Source organism: Crocuta crocuta, unplaced genomic scaffold (assembly GCF_008692635.1).
Source record: "Crocuta crocuta isolate KB4526 unplaced genomic scaffold, BGI_CrCroc_1.0 scaffold431, whole genome shotgun sequence".
Lineage (NCBI taxonomy): Eukaryota > Metazoa > Chordata > Mammalia > Carnivora > Hyaenidae > Crocuta > Crocuta crocuta.
Genome location: NW_027528859.1, coordinates 68,475 through 92,676, shown reverse-complemented (window position 1 = coordinate 92,676; position 24,202 = coordinate 68,475). Strand labels below are relative to the sequence as shown.

At 37.8% G+C, this 24,202-nt stretch overlaps 1 protein-coding gene across 1 annotated transcript in view; it reads left to right on the top strand.

The window, feature by feature from the left end:
• The window catches only part of TMEFF1 (transmembrane protein with EGF like and two follistatin like domains 1), a 58,406-nt gene that overhangs the window by 17,639 nt on the left and 16,565 nt on the right, over positions 1-24,202 (top strand). Inside the window, exons 6-7 of the mRNA XM_077756091.1 lie at positions 13,143-13,291; positions 15,261-15,326. Coding sequence (XP_077612217.1) covers positions 13,143-13,291; positions 15,261-15,326 — 215 coding nt within the window. The remainder of the gene's footprint in view (positions 1-13,142; positions 13,292-15,260; positions 15,327-24,202) is intronic.

Genomic DNA, 24,202 nt, shown 5'->3' with positions numbered 1-24,202 from the left:
AAAATTTTTTAAATTAAAAGATAATACTGTAGTTATTAAATACAAAAGGTCTTACTTTACAAAACAAGGACTCATGTTTTAATTATTACAAGCTCTATCAGAATCAGAGAATGTTAAGTTATGTAGGATCCTAAATTTTTTTTTTTTTTTTAATTTCTAGGAGGGAGAGAGAGAGCGTGAGCAGGGGAGGATCAGAGAGAGAGGGAGACACAGACTCTGAAATAGGCTCCAGGCTCTGAGCTGGCAGTCAGCACAGAGCTTGATGCGGGGCTTGAACCCACGAACTGCGAGATCATGACCTAAGCGAAAGTCGGACGCTTAACCGACTAAGCCACCCAGGCGCCCCCTTAAAATTTTTTTTTAAAGTTTATTTTTGAGAGNGACTAAGCCACCCAGGCGCCCCCTTAAAATTTTTTTTTTAAAGTTTATTTTTGAGAGAGAGAGAGAGAGAGAGAGAGAGAGTGTGTGTGTGTGTGTGTGTGTATGAGCAGGGGAGGGACAGAGAAAGAGAGGGAGAGAAAATCCCAAGCAGGCTCCACGCTGTCTGTGAGGAACCCCAATTGGGGCTCACTCTCACTAGCCATGAGATCATGACCTGAGCAGAAATCAAGAGTCGGACACTTAACCAACTGAGCCACCCAGTTGCCCTTAGGATCAAAAAATTTATCTTTTATTCTAGTCCTCTCATTTTACAGATGTGAAAATTAAGGATTAAAATCAGAGAGTTTTAGGGGCCAGATTCTCCTAGGTTCTAGTGTTTTTCCTATATCAGCCTGTTTTATAACTAGAAGGAATGTTGTCTTTTTTCGACTTCAAGGACTGCTGCTTGATGATTTTAAAAACAAAACAAAACAAAACACTGGCCTCTTCAGCCTAGTCCCAGCTGACATTTCTTTACTTTCCTTGTCTCCTAGTTAATCTGAGTACTAGCTGCTTTTACATTCCTTATTTATGTCTTAGCTGCCGTCTAGAATGCCCCCCCATACCTCATCTATCTGTTTTATATTAATGACTTTCAGACTTTTTTAGACACAACTCCATGTAAGAACTAGATTTACCCTGTGACCCAGCACTCTTTATGTGTACACATTCTAATAATACATATTAAGTAAATCAAAAGTCTATGAAGTAATACTTACCTTTATTAAATGCAGGGTACTCAGATATTTTCTTTAAAAACGCTGAAATTGGCTTCATTATTCACTGGTGATTATGACCTACAGTTTGAAAAGTATTCCTCTGTAACGTAACTGTAATAGATATTGTATTTCATCTTATATTTTTAGATATAGGTATTCATTTAAAAATATTTTATCTTTTCTCATTTTGAAATGTCTTTTTGGTAGAAGAAATGCTTATAACCTATCAGGTTTCCAAGGGACAGCTAAAATCTTTCTCTTGCTTTAAAGCTCTTTTTCTTGTTAATAGTTTTTAAAAAAAAAACCCTGCATTTTGGGAGAGGGGATCAGTAGTATCATGTAATTTATTTTTTTGCTATTAAGAAAAATGCTAATTTTTTATTTAGCCATTTAAATGGGAATTTATTTAAATATATTATGTTCATGTTATATATTGTATAGTATGTTACATATTGTATAGTTTGTTATATTTTTCAGATATTGTTACAAAAATTATTTTTTCAGCTCTTTATGGCAGTTTTGTCTGGTAGCAAGGAAGTATTATCCTGATTTTACAGGTGAAGCTGGGCTCAGAAGAGGCTGAATGGCTGGCAGTTAAGCAGCAGAACCAGAAAACAGGTCTAATGATAATAGATTTATCCACTGTGTTGTGCACACACATGTGTAATACCATGATGTTCTCAGTGCTGGTGGTTTTATCCCTAAGCTGAAAGCTCCATTCTGTCTTGTGTTTTGGGTTCTTTAAAAATAATTTTTCTTTCTCTCAGCTCAGGCTCTTAGCTGCTGCTTCTGTTGTCAGTGTGCCTTGACAATGAGCCTGAGGGTAGATGACCCCAGCTTTTAAATATACGTCTCTTCTTTTCTAGAATAAGAGATAATACAGTTGTAGAATAAATAATTTAAAATAAATTCTAAATGTAAACCAGAGTAAGTAGGTTCTTTTTGTTTTTTAAAGTTTATTTATTTATTTTGAGAGAGAGAGAGAAAGTCCCAAGCAGGCTCTGTGCTCCTCCAGCCCTCCCCCAGACGCAAGGCTGGAACCCGTGAACCTTGAGATCATGACCTGAGCTGAAACCAAGAGTCTGACACTTAACTTATTGAGCCACCCAGGTTTCTGGTAAATAGGTTCTCCTGAGTGAAGTGTGTGAACTTTATTTATTGCATAATTTATTTATAGTTTAAATTATTTTTAGCTCCTTAAAGGTTTTTTCCCCCTTTCCTTCCTGATGTATAGTGTGCCTCTCCAATGACACTCTGATGTTTGCANTCATTGATGCTTACTTTTTAATTTATACCTAGAGCTAGGTAGTGAGGTTCCAAGAAATTTGACTTCCACCTAGGTAAGATTTTAGTATTTCATTGGGACCACTGTGAAGTACAGTGGATAGGCCTTGTGCTTAGTCTTTTTAAAAAAATTAAAAATTTAAGTTAGTTTGATTATTTATTTATTTATTTATTTATTTATTTATTTATTTATTTATGTGTTTAAGTAATCTCTACACCCAACATGGGGCTCAAACTCACAGCCCCTGAGATAAAAGATTGCATACTTGTATACTCCTCTAAGCCAGCTAGGTGTCCCTTCTGCTTAGTCTTAAAACTTGGAAACAGCACCTGCTTTATAGCACATTGTAGTCTGTAAACCATAGGGTTCTTAGCAACCACTCCCTGCCCCTTTTTCTAAATGGTATTTCTAATCTGACCAGTGCTGAAGTTACTGCTGCAAGATAGCCATCAGCTGTTTGTCTGGACAGTGGTGCCAAATAATCCTAGAACTCCTTTACATCAGTACTTTTTATATTCCTCACCTAAATCTCTGCCCACAAATGGTTTGTGGAATCTGTAGAATTATCAAGCATAAGGTCAATACAGATGAATTATAAAAATCCTCGAATTATTTCTTTTGAACTTTGTGTGTGATGCTCTTTATGGAAATAGTCCCTGTTCTGCCTCTTTGATGTCAGTCTCTTTGGAGATGTTCTTTCCTTGAATGAGAAGAGATCTTAGAGTTGCTCAGAGAATCATTGTAGGCATGCAGTATGACAGACAACATTGATAGTTAATCTACCTGCTGGACTCAGTCATTTATGGGACCATTTTCTGTTTGACACAGATGGCTGGTCAGTGTCACAATCTGATGAAGGCGTGGTGAAATCTTTTTTCTTGTTTAAGCAGAGACAGTGATGCTATATATGTGTGTCCTCTATTATGTTCTCCTTTCTGGATGCCACAGCTACTTCTTAGAAAAAGAACCAAAGAAGAACCTTTCCTACCATTATCTTCTCTTATATCTTCTAATCAGGGATGACAATAATTTTTGTCATTTAACATTGCCTTACTCTGGATAGACTTAAAACTATTTAGGCTTAATAAATTCCTATGATGACTCCTTAGAATATAATGGAAAAATAATTGTATGCTGTTCTTTTTCTTCTGATAACAGGAAACAACACTATTAAACATTATTTTATACAAAGCATAAACTGGATATTAGCAGTGACAGGCTCCTTTGTCCAGAGGTATCTTCCTATAGTGCTACATAGCTGCCAGTAAAGCTTTCCCTGGAGAGGTTTGTTTTTAAAATGCAAAGCAGGGGCGCCTGGGTGGCTCAGTTTGTTGATCATTTGACTATTTCGGCTCAGGTCATGGTATTGAACCCTACACCAGGCTCTGCACTAAGTGTGGAGCTCTCTCTCTGTCCCTCTCTTCAGCTCCTCTGCTCCCCCCACCCCATCAAATAAAAAAAATCAAAATGCAGAGCACTGCACCTGCATGACCTTTGGCAATTTTTTTAATGCTCTGTTACTCTTTATTGTTTGTCTCTTATTCCCTCTGCCTGGGGTCCCATCCCTATTTATCTACTTGTTTAATTCCTACTCTTCCTTCTTGACTTGAATGAAACGTAAGGTCATAGGTCAACACCTCTTCCAGAAGCTTCCCTTACTGCCTTCCACAGCCCCTATGAGTTAGGTCACCTTATTGCCTGTTGCTCCTTGTTCTTGAGAAATAACCTCAGCTCTTGGGATCACTAGCAGAATGTGGGCTCCCTGAGGGCAGGGACTTTGTCTTGCTGATTTCTATACTGGATGAACTTGCCCTAAGGTTGGGTTGTAGGGTCCCTCTATAGGTCTTTGTGAACTCATGGTCGTTCACTATAGGGCTTTATTATTCACTTAGAGCTACACACAGGGTTGTAAGGATTTAATATATGTGAAAAAGACTGGTATTGTATCAAACTTGTTTCAGGCTTCATAGGTGTTTGTTAAATCTAAATATAAATAGCTTCACATGAATTAGTTTAAGCCAGTGTTTTCTTAACTGCTAAATAAATTGACCATATCAAGAAGGAATAACACTTTCTGTATAAAGTAAGGAGAAAGGAAGGGAAAGGATAGATTTTTTTCAACAAAAATACTACTACTTTCAGATGTACATGGTATTTGATTTCAAAGCTTTTTTTTTTTTTTTTTTTTTTACAAAAGCTTATTTGGTTCTTTCACCAGTATTATGAGGTATCCTCATCCCTATTTTTAAAGACTTAAGAGTTGTGATTTGCAGAAATCATAGAAGTCATTGAATTCATTTATATATGTATGCGTTTATGCCTTTGAAATTTTCAGCGTTAGAAATTCAAAAGCTTCAAAAGGCTTTACTGTAAAAAGTCTGTTTCCTACCCGTTCCCCAGCCACTCAGTCTTCACTAGAGGCAGTCACTGTGATGTTTATTTAATCTCCCAGCGATTATTTTATGCATGTACAAGCAAATATATACACATACTCTCTTTCTTTCCTTTTTATAAAACTAATGGCAGCACATTACACATACTGTCCTATGCTTTATTTAAAACCTTTATTGTAAAATGTATGTTTGCATACAGAAGTGTTTAAAATATATGCATGCAATTTAAGGAATGCACATCTGTGTACCTAACACCTAGAGTACAAAATAGAATATTGCCATTTTACCAGTATGGAGCATTAACCCAGGCATGGATGGAAAGGGCAATAGTACCACTATTATGTGAAGCCTTCCAGAAGAAGATACATGGAATAGTCTCAGAGTCAGAGCCTGGCTTTTAGTTTCCCAGAGAGTTTACGAGATTCCCTTCTGGGGACATCAGTGGGCAAGAACATGATGAGTCATGGGCAGCAGAGGGCTCACCACAGTTGAGACATCGGGCAGGATTCTAGTGTTGCCAGGTACGGAGAACTGGCAGGAATGTGGTCAGAGAAGGGCCTACTCTGTGTTTTCTATTTATCGTCTCGCCACAGCTGACCTCCCACTCTCAGGAGTCAATGAAGGGAATATGTTCATTTGTGTCAGGCAGTAGGACTTGGAAGGGAAAGTAGGAAATTCACCACCACACGGTCAAGACAAGCTAAGTATGGATCAGAATCTGGATCAGGCTTATCTGGGCATTCTGTTCCCTGGCTAAAAAGGGCACAGTGGCACTGGGCCTCTTAATAATTGCAGCTGTCAACAGGACTGTCTACAGAGTGAAACTATTGCAATGTGGACTGGCCACCCTGTACGTCTTGTAACAGCCATCACCCTGGCATCTTCCTTCAGTGGTGTATCTTTTTCAACAACAACCAGTTCTCCAGTTTTCCTACACCAACCAGGTATCCTTTGATTTAATCCAGTTCTGACACTCTGCTTGGAGTTAGCACAGTTCCCACAGATTGAAGGCACAGACCCACAAGACACCACCTGCAAGTAGGGTTCCCTGCATTTCTGCTGAGCACACTACTAATTTGGAGATTCCTGCAGTCTCCCCTCAGGTTTGATAATTTACTGATAGGACTCACAGAACTTAGGAAAGTGGTGTGCTTACTGTTTATTATAAAGGATGCAAATAGACAGCCGGATGAAGAGGTACGTAGGATGAGGTTCTGGAGTTGCTGGTGGTGTCAGGTACACCACCTTTCCAGCACATGGATGTGGTCACCAACCTGGAATGTTCCTGTTTGAAGTTTTCTATTGAGGTTTCATTATTGGTTAAATTATTGGCCATTGGTGACAAACTCCCATCTCCAACCCTTCTCTCCTTCTCCCTTTCCCAGAAGTGAGGTGGGTTGGTGGGGTGGGGAAGTAAGAAGTACTGACTCTGCAATTACCTTGGTTTTTCTGGTGTCTAAGTGGACTCTCCTTCCCCTCTCCCAATGATGCATTTCCTTAGACTCTCCTATCAATGGGACAGTTTTGAGGATTTTAGGAGCTCGGTGCCAGGAATAGGGAGTTATACCACGAGTATCCTAGAAATTCTTTTACCTCTCTCCTATTAGGATAGTCTGTTTCTTGTATTTTTTGCCTTTAACTTCTTGGTTTTACTCTCTCATTTTAGTGTATTTTTCAGTGTACAAGATGTTTAAAAAAAAAAACCCCAAAACACTGGAGACCTAATGTTTGAAAGTGTTTTTCTCCTGCATCTAATACCTGGCTTATAACTTCTCAAATACATATTTCTAGGTGGGAAATAATATTCCCTCAGAACTGAGAAAGCATTGCTCTACTGTCTTCTAGCTTCTGGTATTGCTGCTAAAGCCCGAAGCCACTCTGATTCTGGAAACTTGCATATGACTTATTTTCTCTGTATTGAAACATGTTAGGATCTTTTGGTCCCCAGCATAGCGGAATTTCACAGTGTTGCACCTCTTCTTAGAGATTTACTGCTTTTATTTATTTATTTATTTATTTATTTATTTATTTCAAGATAGAGAGTGAGCAGGGCAGGAGCAGAGAGAGAAGGAAAGAGAGAATCTCAAGCAGGCTCCACATTACCAGTGCAGAGCCCAGTGGGGGACTCAAACTCAAAAACTGTGAGATCACGACCTGAGCCGAAGTCAGATGCTTAACTGACTGAGCCACCTAGGTGCCCCAGTAGTTACTTATTTCTGATTTGAGAAATTTTCTTCAATTAGTTCTCTGATGATTTCCTTTCATTTCTTTTCTATCTGGTATTTCTGTTATTTGATTTTTGGGCATCCTGGACTAGTTCTTTAATTTTCTTTTCTCACATTTTCTATTTTTAAAAACTTTATTGTATTTTCTGAGAGGTTTCTTCAGCTTTATCTTCCAGTCCTTTTTTGAGTTTTTTGTTTCTGCTGTAATTTTTATTTCTAAGAGTTCATCTTTGTTCTCATGGTGCTCCTTTTTCATTGCAAACTATTGTTTTATGATTGCAGTATCTTTTTGTGCCTCTGCATTACTGGTTGATGTTCTGTCTGCTGTGAGGATGAGCTTTTCTTTTATTTGTTTTTACTCAGTGAGTTATAATCTGTTACTTTTGTTTATTTTTAAAAGTTTATATGGCCTTAGTGAGTTAGGGAGTGTACCTTCTATTCTGTGGACAACTTTGTGTAAGAACAGAGTGATCTATTTATTGAATGATTGGAATGAATGTGTTCATGAAATTTCTTTCTAAAAAACACCTGGCTCTCTTTGAAGGACATATTTTTTTCAAACGTGATTTAATTTATTTAATGATTATAATACCATTTAGCTTCTATTTCTTTTTTTTAATTCAATAGTTAATATTTTTAAAAAGTTACTAATTTCACCTGTGTTTTCAAACTTGCTATCATAAAGTGGTTTATAATAACCTTTCATTGTCTATTAAATCATGATCCCCATTGAATCTAGTCTTTTTCATTACTGATATTTTTTTTCTCTCTTGTTCTTTTTCTTTATTTCTGGATTAATCCTCCTTTGTTGATTTGAAAGACTTTTCAAAGGATCAGCTTTGGCTTTATTTATCTTTTCTGTTGTAACCATGTTTCCTATTTCTGCTGAGGTGTATCTGTATATCCATATCTATATCTGTATCATCTGTTTTTCCCTTTTCTGTTTTCATTGGATTTATTTCATTGTTCTTTTTCTAGCTTCTTAAGTAGAGTCTTAGTGATTTAATTTTCAGCCTTTTTTTTTTTTTTAGACTTGAGAAAAAACTTGAAGGAAGTGAGGGATTGAACCTGGTGGGTGTCTGAGGGAAAAGTGTTCAAGGAGAGGAAAAGCCCTGAGGCAGGAGTGTCCCCGGTGTGTTTGAGAGAAAAGCGAGGCCAGTTTAGTGAAAAGATTTTTCATGATAAATCATGAAAATCATGTGGAAAATACTTGACCACCTTTCATTTGGTACTTTCCATGCTGAGATACCTGCTTTATATAACAGCCATGAGTAAAGAGAACACCGTCCCAGCCACTTACTACTTTTGTGATCTTGGGGTTAAAAAAAATTTTTTTTAATGTTTATTTATTTTAGAGACAGAGAGAGCACAAGTGGGGGAGGGGCAGAGAGAGAGAGGGAGACATGGAATCTGAAACAGGCTCCAGGCTGTCAGCACAGAGCCTGAAATGGGGCTTGAACCCCAGGAACCATGAGATAATGTCCTGAGCCGAAGTTGGACATTCAACTGACTGAGCCACCCCATCGCCCCTGATCTCGGGCTTTTTAACTTTGTTCATATTCATCTTCCCTTTTCATAATTATTTGTTGTCAAGATTAAGAAGGCAAATGTGAGTATTCCTGCACAGTAGTGCAGAGTAAATGGTTGTTAGATGTCTTGAATTTGGCATATTTACCAAAGTGATTTCTTTCCCTGTTAGTGCACACACCTAAGCTTTGGGCATCCTGTCCTCTGCTGTGGTTGCCTTGTGCAAATAGCTATAATCACTGTAATCATAGAATCCGCATCCTCTGGAGTCTAATATTTTCCTCCGCTGCTCACTGTTTCACTGGACTTTCCTTGACATGGTAACTTCATTCTCTTTCCGCGTGTGCCATTGAGAAGTGCAGCCGTGGTTTGTTCTCATGTTCTTAGTCTGACACACGGTAGTGCCATCCCAGCGAGGGGCGCTGACTGTCTCCTATGCTTGGTCACAGTTGTGCTCAGTGCCCGCTGCTCAATCGCTTGTTTCTCCTCACTGGACTGGTATGGTATCTTGCCTTTGTTGTTGAGCCGTTTCTGATTCCTGAAACAGTACTGTAATCTTTCCCCAGCCCACCTTTCTCTTTTATTGCCATTCTGCTCTTGTCCACTTGTATCCTGTCAACCTGGGATCGGCAAGGATTTTCTCTAAAGGGCCAGCTGATATTTTATACTTTGCATACCAGATATGATCTCTGTCCCAGTTTTTTTTGTCCCCCCCCCAAATGTAAAATCCATTTTTGACTTTAGTAATTAGGAATTTTTAACTTTTTTCGGGTGCCTTAATTCTTAAATTGTATATATAGAGTATATCTTTAAAAGTACATGAAAACTTACACACTTGGTTTAGTGCATAAAAATGAAACAAAATTTTGTGAATCCTACCTCCCAAGCCAGAAATAGAATATCATCAAAACTTCAGAGCTGCCCATGTTCCTCCCTGAATACATCTTTCCTTACCTACCTAGTATACTGCATTTTTGTGAAAATCATTTCTTTGGTTTTTAAAATAGCTTCAGCACATATGGTAAATCTCTTAATACATGATTTGTCTTTTGATTGATTTTGAGTTTTGTGTTAATGGAATCATTGCTGTGTGTACCTTCTTTTGCTTGGCAATTATGTTTTTTAAGATTCATTCATGTTAATGCACATAGCCATAGTTCATTCAATTTCACTGTTTGTTGAATTTAATTTTTTGACTATATACTACATCCTTTTATAGTCCATTTTACTGTTGACGGACATTTGGATTGTTTCCAGTCTTTTGTTCTCATGAATAATGGTGCTGTGAACATTCTTTAAAAAAAATTTTTTTTTTAAATGTTTTATTTATTTCTGAGAGAGAGAAACAGACAGACAGACAATGTGAGCAGGGGAGGGCCAGAGAGAGAGGGAGACAGAATCCAAAGCTCCAGGCTTTGAGCTAACTATCAGCAGAGCCTGACGCCGGGCTCAAACCCATGAATCGTGAGATCATGACTTGAGCCGAAGCCGGACGCTTAACTGACTGAGCCACCCAGGCACCCATTGCTGTGAACATTCATACTCCTGTCTCCTGATGCACAAGGAGTTTACCTACCAAAGGCCTTACCTACTAGTGAAATTGTTGGGCTCTTGCAAGGCTAGCTTTGGTAACATTATGTAGATTTACACTTTTGTTCTTCATTTGCATTTCAGATTTCCTTTATAAGATCAATTTTCAGCTGCCTTTACAATTAACCTTTAACTGACAGCCAGCGGGAGACAAACTCTTAAGTTTTAACTTTTTCAAATTTCTTTTATTTTACTCTCATTCATGAAAAATATTTCTCTTTATGTATATTCCTTTTTATTTCAGCACATTGCAGGTATTATTTTCATTGTCTTTTGCTATAAATAAACATTTGGCTTCAGTATTGCTTTTGAAGACACTTGTCCCCCTTACTCTTGCCTTCCTCTTCTTTCTGGCTGCTTTTAAAATATTCTTTATTGATGTTTTTATAAAATTCCTGTGAGATCTCCATGTCTAGACTCCTTTCTAATAATCCTATTTGGAATGTATTAGGCTTTTTGGGTATTTAGTATCTTTTTTTAGTTTTAGAAAGTTTGATGAGAAATTGCAGATAATATTGCCCTTGCCTCATTCCTTTTGCTCCTTTTTGAGGTCCAATCAGATTTTTTTTCTAGATTCTGTCACTCGTGTCTTCTCTGTCTCTTTTTTTTCTTTTTTCTTGAAGGCCTTTTACCATTTTTAAAAATGTTTATTTTTGAGAGAGTGTGAGTGAAAAAGGGAGGGGCAGAGGGAGAGGGAGAGAGAGAGGATCTGAAGCAGGATCTGCACTGTCAGCAGAGAGCCTGACATGAGGCTCAAACTCATGAACCATGAGATCATGACATGAGCTTAACTAACTGGGCCACCCATGTGCCCTAGTCTTCCATCTCTTTTAATCTGTTTTTCATATGTTCCATCTCAGACTCTTTGCTGTGGTCTGGATAATTTCCTTTGACCTGTCTTCTGGTTCCCTAACTCACCTTTAGTTTTTCTTATCTGCTGTTAAATCTAAACAATTTGTTTTTTTTTTTTTTAATTTATTAAAAGTGCTATTTGGTTCATTTCTTCTCCTCTCCCTCTCCTTCCCTTTTTTTTTTTTAATGTTTATTTATTTTTTAAAAAGAAACAGTGTGGGAGGGGGAGAGGAGAGAGAGGGAGGAGAGGGAGACAAAGAATCTGAAGCACCCTCTAGGTTCCAAGCTGTCAGCACAGAGCCCAACACGTGGCTCAAACTCACCAACCGTGAGATCATGACCTGAGCTGAAGTCAGGGCTTAACCGACTGAGCCACCCAGGTATCTCTCTCATCCTTTTTTTTAAAAGTCAAATCTACCCCTGTTGTGAGGCTCAAACTCACAGGATTAAGAGTTGAATGTTCCACTGGCTGAGACAGTGAGGTGTCCCTGCTTGGTTCATTTTCAAATCAGCTTGTTTCACTCATGGTGTTTTATTTCCTTATTTTTTGTAGATAAATGACTGAGTGTGTGTGATCTACTTATTCTTCTCAGAACTATATCTTGGAAAATGTTTGAGGCTGAGGATAATACAATTGGGTTTCTCCAGAGGAGAGTGCATTTGCTTCTGTCAGTTGCCTAAGGCTCTTTCTAGTCCTTGGCTCTTAAAATAAATTCTGGGTTTGAGGTTTTTCAGAACACCCAAGTAGTATTTTAAGTTGTAATTACCCATGTGAGGGCTGGCTTATGGTTTTTAATTCTCAGGGGAGATGTTTTTCTTTCCTCTCTTCAATGCCATGATCCGGACAGCATTTTTTTTCACCTTTAAATAGTCCCTGTGGAACATGGCAACTCATTTCTAGTTTACCTTCATGCTGAGACTTGTAACTATTTGACGGACCAGCTTTTCTAGTGTCTTCAGGCTCCCCTTTTAGGTAGGTCAGTATTCTTTGTCTTTTGTTCCCAGAGGCCTGGAAAGGCACAAAAGTTGATAATTGAGTTTACTCAATTTGGCAAACACTTTCAAGGTGAACATCAGCTTTAGCAAACTCGATTGACCTTTCCCCATTTCTGTCTTCTTTTAACTTTTGTTTGGAATATTCCTTGATTTCTTGTCTACTTATGAATGCATTTGAGAGAATATTTTTTAAAACTTTTCCTATATTTTTTGTTGTTTTCAGCAGGAAGATTAGTTTAGCTTCTGAAACTACAGCGATGCTAGATAAGGAAAAGTTTCTGTTTATTTTACTTTTATATTCCCGATTAGATTTTATTGTTCTTGAGAAGAATGACTATGCCCTAGACTTTGTCATGCAATCTTAGTGTTTAGTGGACACTTAGTGGTACAGGTAGATGTGCAGCTAGAAACACTTTTGAGGGCTTTCAGTTTACATGTTTTGTATCAATTAGGTTTTTGAATCTTTCCAGTTATTTGGCGAGGTAGGTATGTTATTATAACCTCTATTTTGCAGATAAGTAAACTAAGACTTAGGGGAAGAATCTGGACACAGTTCTGGTAATTAGTTGGGCTAGGATTTAGATTCATGACTTTTGATTCATAATTCGGTGTTCTTTCCACTAAACCATTTTGCTTTTTAATTAATGTTGACATTTGACATCTCTTGATTATTGTATCTAGATATGAAACTTTCAGGGAAACCACTGGATTAGTAATATCTAGATGAAATTATCTCTGAATTCTCACTTGAAAGAAATTGTTAGGAGTGCCTGAGCGGCTTAGTCGATTAAGTGTCCGACTTCGGCTCAGGTCGTGATCTCATGGTTCACGAGTTTGAGCCTCATGTCAGGCTCTGTGTTGACAGCTCAGCCTGGAGTCTGTCTCAGATTCTGTGTCTCCCTCTCTCTCCACCCCTCCCCCACTCATGCTTTTTCTCTCTCTGTCTCTCAAAAATAAGTAAAAACATTTAAAAAAAAGATTTTAACTTTTGTTTTACAATAGTTAAAATTGTTAAACTTTTATCAGTTACTTAGAACAATATACTGACTTCTGTTAACAGAAAGCAGAAGAAAGTGAAGTACAGCATTGTGAAATTTTGTTTTAAAATATAGGTAATTTATATCTTTTCCAACAGGTGTGTATGTAATATAGATTGCAGTGGATATAGTTTTAATCCCGTGTGTGCTTCTGATGGGAGTTCCTACAACAATCCTTGTTTTGTTCGAGAAGCATCTTGTATAAAGCAAGAACAAATTGATATAAGGCATCTTGGTCATTGCACAGGTAAAAGCTATTCTACTCATCCAGAGACCTGTTTTTATTATATTGTGTGTTTGAAATCTTATTTGTCATTTTAGTAGTGTTACATACTTGTAAAATGAGAAGTCTTTGATGCTTTGGTTTTTTTAAATTACTTTATGTTTTAGAATTTCTTTGTTCTGTTACTAATTTAGGAGTTTCCATTTATTAAGCTATTCCTTATATGGACTTGTAGATACATTTATAGTTCTTAAAGGTTGTCTAAAATTTATAGTAATAATTATAGCTGTTTAAGAATTAATCAACTTATTTTAATTATAATAATAAAACTATACGCATTGCCATATATCTCTTCATCTTTTTTTCTACAGTAGAAAAGTTAACTTTGTTTTCACATTCTCTCTGTAGTTTTTGCTTCTACATATTATATACTGTTAAGAGATTTTGGTGTGAGGTTATAGAATATAAGGAAAAATTATCACTTTCAGTTTAAAATTCTTTTTGCTCTTTTTGCTTTATGTCATAGTTTAGAAGCCATGAAACTAAGTATTTTTGTTTTCTGTTCCAACTAGAAATATCCAGTCACTAAAGGCAAAGGTTCTCAATCTTCTTTCCTGAGTAATACACACAGGGCCAGGATAATGTATCTTTTCCTAGTAACATACAAGAGCCAGGCACATTGTCATGGACTAGGATTGTGGTCCTAGGAGTCCTGCTTAGGACATCCATTCCTCCTACCTGTTTTGGACTTATTAAAGGGATATATTTTTTTTATCTAAGCTAAGAGAAAAAAGTTGTATGGCAAAGTTTGGTGCTTTATATTGGTAACAAATTATTTGTGGAATACTGCACAAGGGATTGCAATACCTCTGGTCTGAGCTTCCAGAGAATGCCCAAGAAGCTCATGAGAGAGTTTCCAGTTGGGGGTCAAAAATGGGGCAGGAGAGCAAACCATTTGCTGATAGAGACCCCTTGTAGGTACCTTGATCTTAAAGAAGTAGTATTGTTTTTTCTGTTTCTTTTTTTTTTTTAATCTTTAATTTTTAAATGTTTATTTATTTTTTGAGAGAGGGAGGGAGGGGTAGAGAGAGAGAGGAAAACACAGAATCTGAAACAGGCTCCAGGCTCTAAGCTGTCAGCCTGATGTGGAGCTCCACCTCAGAGATCGTGACCTGAGCCCAAGTCAGACGCTCAACTGACTGAGCCATCCAGGTGCCCTGGTTTGTTTTTCTTTTCTAGAGCGGTGTTTAGAGCCCAAGTTGAAATAGTAGCTTAGAGAAATCATGTATTTTATGAGGAATTGGTTCATGATTGAATGGTACTACCTGAATTTCAAACTTCAAGTTGGTCAGACTTGAGAATTTTGTTAATTGAAGTTCATGCAGAGTTAGAGTCCTTTGGAGTAGTTGGTCCTTAATTTTTATCATGGTCTTCTTGATAATATTTCCATTCATACCTAATGATACCTTCCCTTTCCTCCCTCCCTATGTACTGGGAAGGTGAAGCTTGTGCTTCCAATAGGCATTTGTAGTTCATATAGTCTTTCAAGTCCAAATACAATTTACCACTCGGGTCATTTCTATTATAAATTTTGTCTGATAACATAACTGAGTTTCCATATTTATCTTAATCTGATATGTTTCCAGGGAAACAGTGGTAGAAGGTAAATCTTGAGACCATTGTCCCATGGAGAGAGGGGTAACCCTTTCTCTTCAGGGTATGTGTTATTTTAGTTTGCACAGGGAAGACTTTTTAAGTAGAGGACATTTGAGCTGAAGTTTAAATGAAATTAGGCTGTTCATCATGCAGAGTGTGTATATATTTGGGAGGCCTGAGGTAGAAATGGCATAATAGATCAAGAGAATGGAGGGAAATGTGAGCCATATAAATGGACGAAGTTAGGAAGGACCTGGAACATTTGGAAATATTTGGAAGTTTCCTGGTATGAGTTAAATATCATACGTGTCTTAATTTGAAAACTTTTCTTTTATAGACACAGATGACACTAGTTTGTTGGGGAAAAAAGATGATGGACTACAGTATCGACCAGATGTGAAAGGTATTGAATCATGATTTTCCAAATTTTGGGCGACTATCGAAATATGGTCAGTAGCTGTCCGTAGTAGTTCTATTTCCATTGTAATGACCCTTCCAACTTTGCTCTCTGTAGCAGTATGTTGTGGAATAGATTGTTAGTAATAATATGAACTAAGGCGCTTATTCTCAATTTACAGAGTATTCTCACATATGTTGTTTTTTTAATTGAAATTTTTGTTGAGATAATTGCAGTTTCACATGTAAGTGTAAGAAATTACACAGAAAGATCCCTCATCTTTGCTTTTTAAATCCTTTTTATTTCTCTAGAATCTACAATTAATGCTTGCCCTCTGTGCACAGGTCTTGTTCCCTCTGTCTGGAACTTTTCTCTAACTAATATTCATCCTTTCAGTCTTAGCTTAGAAGTCATTTCTTCTTGGGAAATATTCCTTGACCCATAAGTCTAGATTGGGTGCCTCTCTATTATCCTCTCTTACCTGAACACTTAACCAACTTTAATTATAGTTGTCTCTTTTACTCATCTGTATCCCTCTGTAGGCTCTGAGTTTTGTGAGGACAGGAGGCTGTATCTGTCATGTTCACTTTTGTGAACTCCTGGCAGAATATTTGGCACATATGTAGGTGCTCAGTACTTGCAAAGAGTGGATACAGCTCAAAGAAATTGTAGGATTTGTTTGTACAGAGTCTTAGATATAGTAAAGGTCAGAGCTGCAGAGATTGGATTCCTTGACCTTAAGTTCAGTGCTCTTTGATTTAATTTGATTCTTACAACTACTCTGAGGGCTAAGGATCAAGGGGAATGTTGAGGCTCCATGAGGTTCTGTCTAGTGACCTGAAACAGGTCTAGATCTTAGACTCCTAGTTTGGAACTTAAATGCTCTTTCACACATGCATCTTCTATTCATTTATTAGGTTATACTAACGAACAAATGTTTTTCGTTGTGTGATCTACCTTTTATGCCTAATTTCTAAAAAATTTGTAAAATGAGAATAATAATAGTATATAACTCATAGCTTTATAAAAATTAAATAATACATATCAAGTGCTGAGAATAGTATCTGATATAAGTGCTCAATAAATGATAGCTGTTATTATCATTGAATTTATTATTTCCGCACTAGAATCCTATCAAACCTGAATCATTTATATTCCATGAGCTCCTGAAATACTAGTTTTCCTATGTTGATATAAGTGCTATATTGAAAATAAAAGATCTCCTGTATTCCCATGGGAGATGTAATAGATCAGCCCGTTTTATTTCTCTATACTGTTAGTACGTGACCTGAATAGGAAGGCTATTTTTCAGTAGGTAGAGGCTCATACTTAAAGTAATTTGGGGAATTGTGTATGTCCCGAATACTTGTCAGCCTTTGATAAAATTACAGGGATAGTTTAGTACCTAGGCCACTTTTGAGATACTGAAAATACTTTACACATAAGAACTGATCTATAACTCAAATGAAATTAGTAGATATAATCAGTAGATATAATTTATTATATGTCTGTTTTATACTGGTCGTTTTATCAGACACTCTTGGTGGATAGAAAGGTAACTAATACATGACCATTCTCTTTAAAGAGCTTAGTGATGTAATAAAAAATGAATATAGCCTACGTCTAACAAAGTAGAAATTGGCTATTGTTATACATGTAGTGTGGTTGAAAAGTGCAATGGAAATTCAGAAAAGAAAAGATTATTATTTGGTGGCGTATAGTGAGGGTCTGAGAAGCTTAATGGAAGAGGTGAAATTAGGGCTGAACCTTGAAGAAGGTTAGGATTTTAACAGAGGTCAAAAAGATATTTAAGGAGAATGCAAGAGCATTAGCAGAGGTGTGGATACAAACGTTATGATAGAATGAATTGGAGAATGGTAAGGAATCCTTTTTTGGCTGGAGAGTAGGGGGGTTGAGAGATAGAAATGGAAGACGAGACTAGAAAGTTTGGGGCCAGATTATGTATCTTAAATGCTGTGTTATCCTAGGGAATTTGAACTTTATTTGTAGGAGGATTATTAATATGTTTGAAAAAGACAAGGCTGCAGAGTTAACCAGTTGAATGAATGATATCTGGCAGGAATATTATATATATGTGTGTGTGTGTATGTATGTGTATATATATATATTGAACTAGAGGCAGGGAGATCAGTTAGGTAGACTCAAAGGGGAATAGACTTCTGCTTAAATCAGAGGGATAGAGAGTTCAGATGACTTGGACGATGGTTTCTATTTATGCAACTAATGATGTTGGGAGAGGCAGGGTGTTTTGGGTAAGGTAAGGGAGGAGTTGATGGTGGAGGTAATTAATTTTGGAGTTTGAGTTGCTTATGGAACTAAATAAGTCCATATGACTTGTTTAGCATAAATTTGCAAGTCAGTCTTTTGAGACAAAGGTGATAGATAAGTCATGGGAATGAGTATGAGATTATAGAGTTATGTTGTTTAGACTATTGCACACTTGAAATAGGGCTAGCATGATTGAGAAATGAAACCTTTAATTTCATTTCATTTTAATTAATTTAAATTTAAATAGCCTCATGTGGCCAGTGGCTACCATATTGGACAGCACAGGCATAGAACATATAGAAAGTTGGAACATATAGAAAGTTTAGAAAGTTCCGTTAGATGGCACAGTTATCTAGATCCAGAGAAAACCAAGAAAACTACAGTGGCACAGAAGCCAAAAGGGAGAGGTTGCATAAAAGTGGGAGAGGACAAGTATTGAATTTGAAGACAAGGGAATCATTGGTAATCTTGAACCAAAGAGTTTCTCTAGAGTTATAAATGTGAAATTAAATTGTGAAAGAGTTAAGAAATGTTCTAGTAGTGAGGACTAGAGGCCAAAAGGTGCTATTTTGTATTTTCCCCTCATTTGCTTCTATTTTTTGTCCTTACAGGCATTTATAGGAGGCCCTTAGTAAGTATTTGTGTCCCCAGGACACAACCAAGACTTGCTAGGTAGGTAGGGCTCTAGGGATGGAGGCTACAAAGTGAAAAGCAGAAACGCAGCATCGGCAGGTAGCTGGACAAATTGGAATATAGTGCTCAGTAGGGAAGGTTTTTTAAAGTTGAGCTCTTTGAAAGTAATGCTCATGAAATAGAACATTTAAATGTCCAGCACGGTGGCTGAATCAGTGCTTTTCTTGGGCTATTGGAAAACCTGTGGTAAATACTGAAAATTGCAGTGTTAGAAGCATTATGGCAGATGTTGAAGCCATACAGGGTAAGATGGTTGAGCATGAGGTCTGAGAGGTGGGATTTTAACAACTTGATTATAGAACATTTCAAACATATGTAAACAGAATAGTGTAATGAACCCTCCTTTCCCCAGTACACACCTTCAACAGTCTACAGCATTCTGTCATTTTTATTTTGCCTGTATACCTCTACCCACTTGATTATCATTATTCTTATTTTACAGGTGTTTTTGTGAGGTATAATTTACATACAGTGAGATAAACGAATGTTAAGCTATGAGTTTTCAAAAATGAATGCACCCCATATATATCCATGTATACCCACAGTCTCTAACATTTCCATCTATCCAGGAAGTTCCTTTGTGGTATGTGACATTTCAGCATGGCCACTTTGGTCCAAAGATATTTTCTTTCCTTTTTTTTTTTTTTTAATGTTTTTAATGTTTTATTTATTTCTGAGAGAGAGAGAGAGTGAGAGAGAGGCAGCTTGAGCAGGGGAGGGTCAGAGAGAGAGGGGGAGACACAGAATCCGAAGCAGGCTCCAGGCTCTGAGCTAGCTGTCAGCACAGAGCCCGACGCGGGGCTCGAACCCACGAACCATGAGATCATGACCTGAGCCGAAGTCGGAAGCTTAACCGACGTTTAACCGAGGCGCTCCTGTCCAAAGATATTTTCATATGAAAGCCTACAATCTAACTGTAACACCTTCTTTATCTCCAAGACCTTCTCGCTTCATTCCTGAGCTTCACTTCACCGGATCCCTTATCCCATCTTTGACCTCCTTCTCTCACTAGTCTCTACTCTTGCTGCCCAGGGATGATACCAGAGATACCGAGATATTGGTACTATTTTTTTCCATTACTTGATGACTGTCATTTATATATTTTAATATGGCTCTTTTGATATGCTCTATTTTTAAAGTGGCCTTGATAAATTCCCCTCATTGAAAGTTAAGACTGAGCCAATTGCTAAAATCTTTGAGGGAGTCTGAGTGTGTGTGCTGCGGAGTGTTGTGGAGAGTCCTGATGAGGATTTTAGAAGGCTGTCTGGGTGGATGACAGAGACCCCTAAGAGATGAAGGTCACTGGGAGATGACAGTGGAATGCTAATCTGGAGGTGACGGGTGGGAAGCACGGCAGAGGAAGATGGAAGGAAAGGGGATGTAGGAAGTAATGTGATCTTGGTATGTCAGGGGGATGAAAGGTATACTTTCTAAGGGAATGGCTGAGGAGGCAGATGAGTTTGTTCACATCAGAAAATGTGTTTCACTGGGAAGAGTGGAAAGGCTGAGAAAGGAAGAGTTAGGGTATTGGAGGGTAGATAGCTTTTATACCCACATAGATAATTCTTTGATGGGGTCTGAGGAGACTTGGGTTAGGAAAATATGTATAGAGGGATATTTAGTAATGAAGATTAGGTACAGGGTAGTGTAGGGGAAACAAGAAAGAATATATTAAATTTTTTAAAGTGTAGGGATTTGTAGAAATGAGCCAGAGAGTTACTGATGCAGTGTTGATGTGGGTGTTGTGGCCTCAGCAGATGACCTACCAGGTGCATGTCTTGGTTGTTAATAGCAGCTCCTTATGCTTTATTTGGGTTGTACACTGAAGGACCAGGACAGCCAGCCAGTGGAAGATGCCTTTGCAGATAGGCCATCTGGTGCTGGATTTTCTTATAACATCATCGCTTAGAACCATACTCTCCTTTGTATTTGAAAACACTGCCGCTGGTGGTAGATTTGTTTCTGAATGCCTCTGTGGGTGGAAGGAGCCACAGAGTGACCAAGTATACTTTTTATATCGCACACACACCAACATTGTTCAGAGACTAACAGTTGCAGCTGTTGTTCATGGAGCCTGTCACCACTTGCCTGAGGGTATTGTTTGGAGAGAACCATTCTGTGCCCAGTTCTTGCTGTGGGAGGCTGCATCTCTGCTGTGGTTTCTGAAACTGTGCTTTATTCCATCTTTAAAGGCTTTTTATATTTCCTTTTTGAAGTTAATCTAATTTATTTGGCCCAGAGAGCAGGTGCTTGGACATTCGGCTTTTGTCCGTTCCCTTCACATCTCCCAGAGTGGCTTGGTGAAATAATAGTGTGATGGTTAAGAGCTTGCTCTGTGGAATCAGACTTGGTCTACACTTAAAAAAGGCTGTGTGGCCTGCTTTTTCTGATCCTCAATGATCATATATATATATATATATGGTGAGGATACTATTATCCACAGCCTAGGATTACTCTGATTGTTAAGTGCTGTATCACTAAATTTCTTATGGATGTTATTATGGTGATTGTTAATACTTCTGTTTTTTTGTTTTCATTGTTGGTACCTGGCTGCTGCCAAAGGTCTCACCATCGGTGAGTTTACTGCATCTTGTTCAGTGTGGTTCATGAGTGACGTCAGTGGGACATTCATTTATTCAACAATTATTACTTGTGTGCCCTTTTGTGTGTCAGGTGCTTTCATATATTTGTGTTATTATTTGATCCTTGTCACAACCAAGTTTTCCTCATTTTTCAGACAAAGAAGCTGAAACTGTGAGTTGGTGGCTCACGTAGAATGGCAGAGCAAAGACTAGAATTTAGGCTTTCTGGCCCTAAGCCCTGGTGCTCTTTTTCTTGTTTCACAACTATTCCAGAGTTCTCTACTGTTTCTTTGCTTTCTTTCTTTACTTCATTTCCTTCATAAATTTAATGTGCTTTCAGCTGTCCCCTTGGTGAACATTTGTTCTCTTGTTTAAATTCAGAGCTTAATCTTTTTTTTAAAAGTTTATTTTGAGAAAGAGAGAGGGAAAGAGTATATGCAAGAGGGAGAGGGGCAGAGAGAAAGGGAGATAGAGAATCCCAAGCAGGCTCTGTGCTGTGCAGAGCCCATTGCAGGGCTTGATCTCACAAACTGTGAAATCATGACCTGAGCTGAAATCAAGAGTTGGGACGCTTAACTGACTGAGCCACCCGGGCGCCCCTAGAACTTAATCTTAAGCTCCAGTTTCATATATTCATATGTAGGGCCTGGAACATAATAGGTACTCAGTGATGACTAGAGGTCTAAATTTGAACTCCATTTCCTGTGTTCACTCTACTAAACCTTCTGTCATTAGGCTCATATTTAGAGTCATATTTTCCCTAATTTTTTTATTGTGGTGAAATGCATATAACAAAATTTACCATTTTAACCATTCTTAAGTGCACAGCTCAGTGGTATTAAATATATTCATGAAGTTGTGCAACCACCACTACCATCCATTTCTAGAAGACTTTCAGCTTGTAAAACTGGAACTATACCCAGTAAACAATAGCTTCCCACTTTTTCCCTCAGCCCTGGCAACTATCATTCTTTTTGTTTCTATGATTTTGGCTGCTTTAAGAACCTCATACAAGTGGAAACCTCCAGTTGTGACTGGCCTATTTCAGTGCACATAATATCCTCAAGATTAATCTGTGTTGTAGCATGTCAGAATTTCCTTCCTTTTTGAGGCTGCATAATGTTCCATTGTATATACATACCACATTTCGTTTATCCATTCATTCAGTGATGGACACTTGTGTTGCTTCCACATTTTAGCTGTGATGAATGTTGCTTTGAATATGGGTTTATAGCTATCTCTTTGAGACCCTGCTTTCAGTTCTTTTGCATATATCCTCAGAAGTGGAATTGCTAGGTCAAATAGTAATTATGTGTTTAATTTTTTGAGGAACCAGCATACTGTTTTCCACAGTGGCTGTATCATACATTCTCATCAGCAGGGCACACAGATTCTAATTTCTCCACATGCATNTTCTTTCTCTCTCTCTCTCTCTCTCTCTCTCTCTCTCTCTCTCCCTCCCTCCCTTCCTCCCTTCCTCCCTTCCCCTTCTCCTTCTCCTCCTTCTTTTTGGATAGTAGTCATCCTAATGGGTGTGGATACTGTCTTGTAATTTTGATTTCCATTTCCCTAATGACTAGTGATGCTGAGAATTTTCATGTGTTTATTGATCATAGTTTCTTTGAATTCATGCATATTTTCTTTGGAGCATAATTCTGTATTAAAAGCATCTTTAATAAAGACAGTTCTGTCCTACTAAATGCTTAGAGTACATTTAAGGGTTAGTGCTGGGCATTACTTGTAAAGATGGTTGTTGCAAGTTATCTAAAGGATGGGACTAGGGAAGTTTGACCTTAAGAAAAAAAATTGTTGGGCAGTGAGCTATGAAGTAGACAGACTGGGGAAATCAATAGTTAAAGAAAGAGAGATTCCATTCAACATAAGGAGCATTTGACAATACCGGAATTAACTGTTGATTTTTTTTTTTTTTAACTTCTGGAAGTGGTCAAGTAGAAACAGGACCTTGGGGTTGTAACTTTATAAACCGATTTCTTCATCAGACCCGATGGGCCCCAAAGACCCTTCCAGCTCTGAGTTTCTGAGAGGTCATTCCGAAGCATCTTCAAGCTGTATTTATTTCTTCTGTATCTCTAATATTTATTCCTACTGTCTCTCGCTTAGTTTTTCATTGCCACAAGTTTGGATTATGTAGTGAATTCCTAACTGGTCACCTGGTCTTCCTAGTTCCCCTTACCCCTTTATCATGCATGCTATTATCCAATTTTATCCAAAAATTTTAATAGCTGTTTCAGATACAATTTACATACCACTGTGTATTTACTTCTTTAAAGTATGTAATTCAATTTTTTTAAATATAAAACAGGGGTGCCTGGGTGGCTCAGTCAGTTAAGCGTCTGACTTTGGCTCAGGTCATGATCTCACGGTTTGTGGGTTCGAGCCCTGCATCGGGCTCTGTGCTGACAGCCAGCTCAGAGCCTGGAGCCTGTTTCAGATTCTGTGTCTTCCTCTCTCTCTGACCCTCCCTTGCTCTCTCTCTCTCTCTCAGAAATAAATAAGACATTAAAAAATTTTTTTAATAAAATAAAAAATAAAAAAAAATTTTAAAGTAATCTCTATACCCAACATGGGGCTTGAACTCAAACTTTGAAATCAAGTTTCATGCTCTACCAACTGAGTCAGCCAGGCACCTTGAATTCAATTATTTTAAAAGTATATTTAGGATTGTACAAGCATCATATCAGAGTCAAATTTCAGACCATTTTCCTTAGCCCAAAAAGAAACTTCACACACATTAGCAATTACTCCCCTAACCACCAGCTCTTGACAATCGCTCACAATTATGTAAAACTTGTCTTTCATTGGGCTATTCTTCAGCTAGGATGCTGTCAGTATCTTCTTATCTCTGTATGATTAAGAAAGCATTTCTCACCTGGAGTTAATATTTTTCCATAATCTGATATCTGTTTATTTTTCCAGTTTTGACTTACATCATTCCCCAGTTTGAATATATAACTCTTGTTGCTAAGGTTCATCTACTTCTCATTCTTGAGAATGCTGTGTGCATTATACCTTCCTTTTGGTTTCCCGTCTTCTTCTATCTAAATAAATCTGGCTATGCTTTGAGACCTAACCTGAGTCCTTTCTATGAATACTTCCCTGAGTAATATCACCTACAATGAGTTCTTTAAACTTGAACTTTCTCAGGCAACTGAGTGGCTCAGTCGGTTAAGCGACCTACTTCGGCTCAGGTCATGATCACATGGTTCGTGGGTTCAAGCTTTACCTCAAGCTCTGTGCTGACAGCTCAGCCTGGAGCCTGCTTTGGATTCTGTGTCTCCCTCTCTCTCTGCCCCTCCA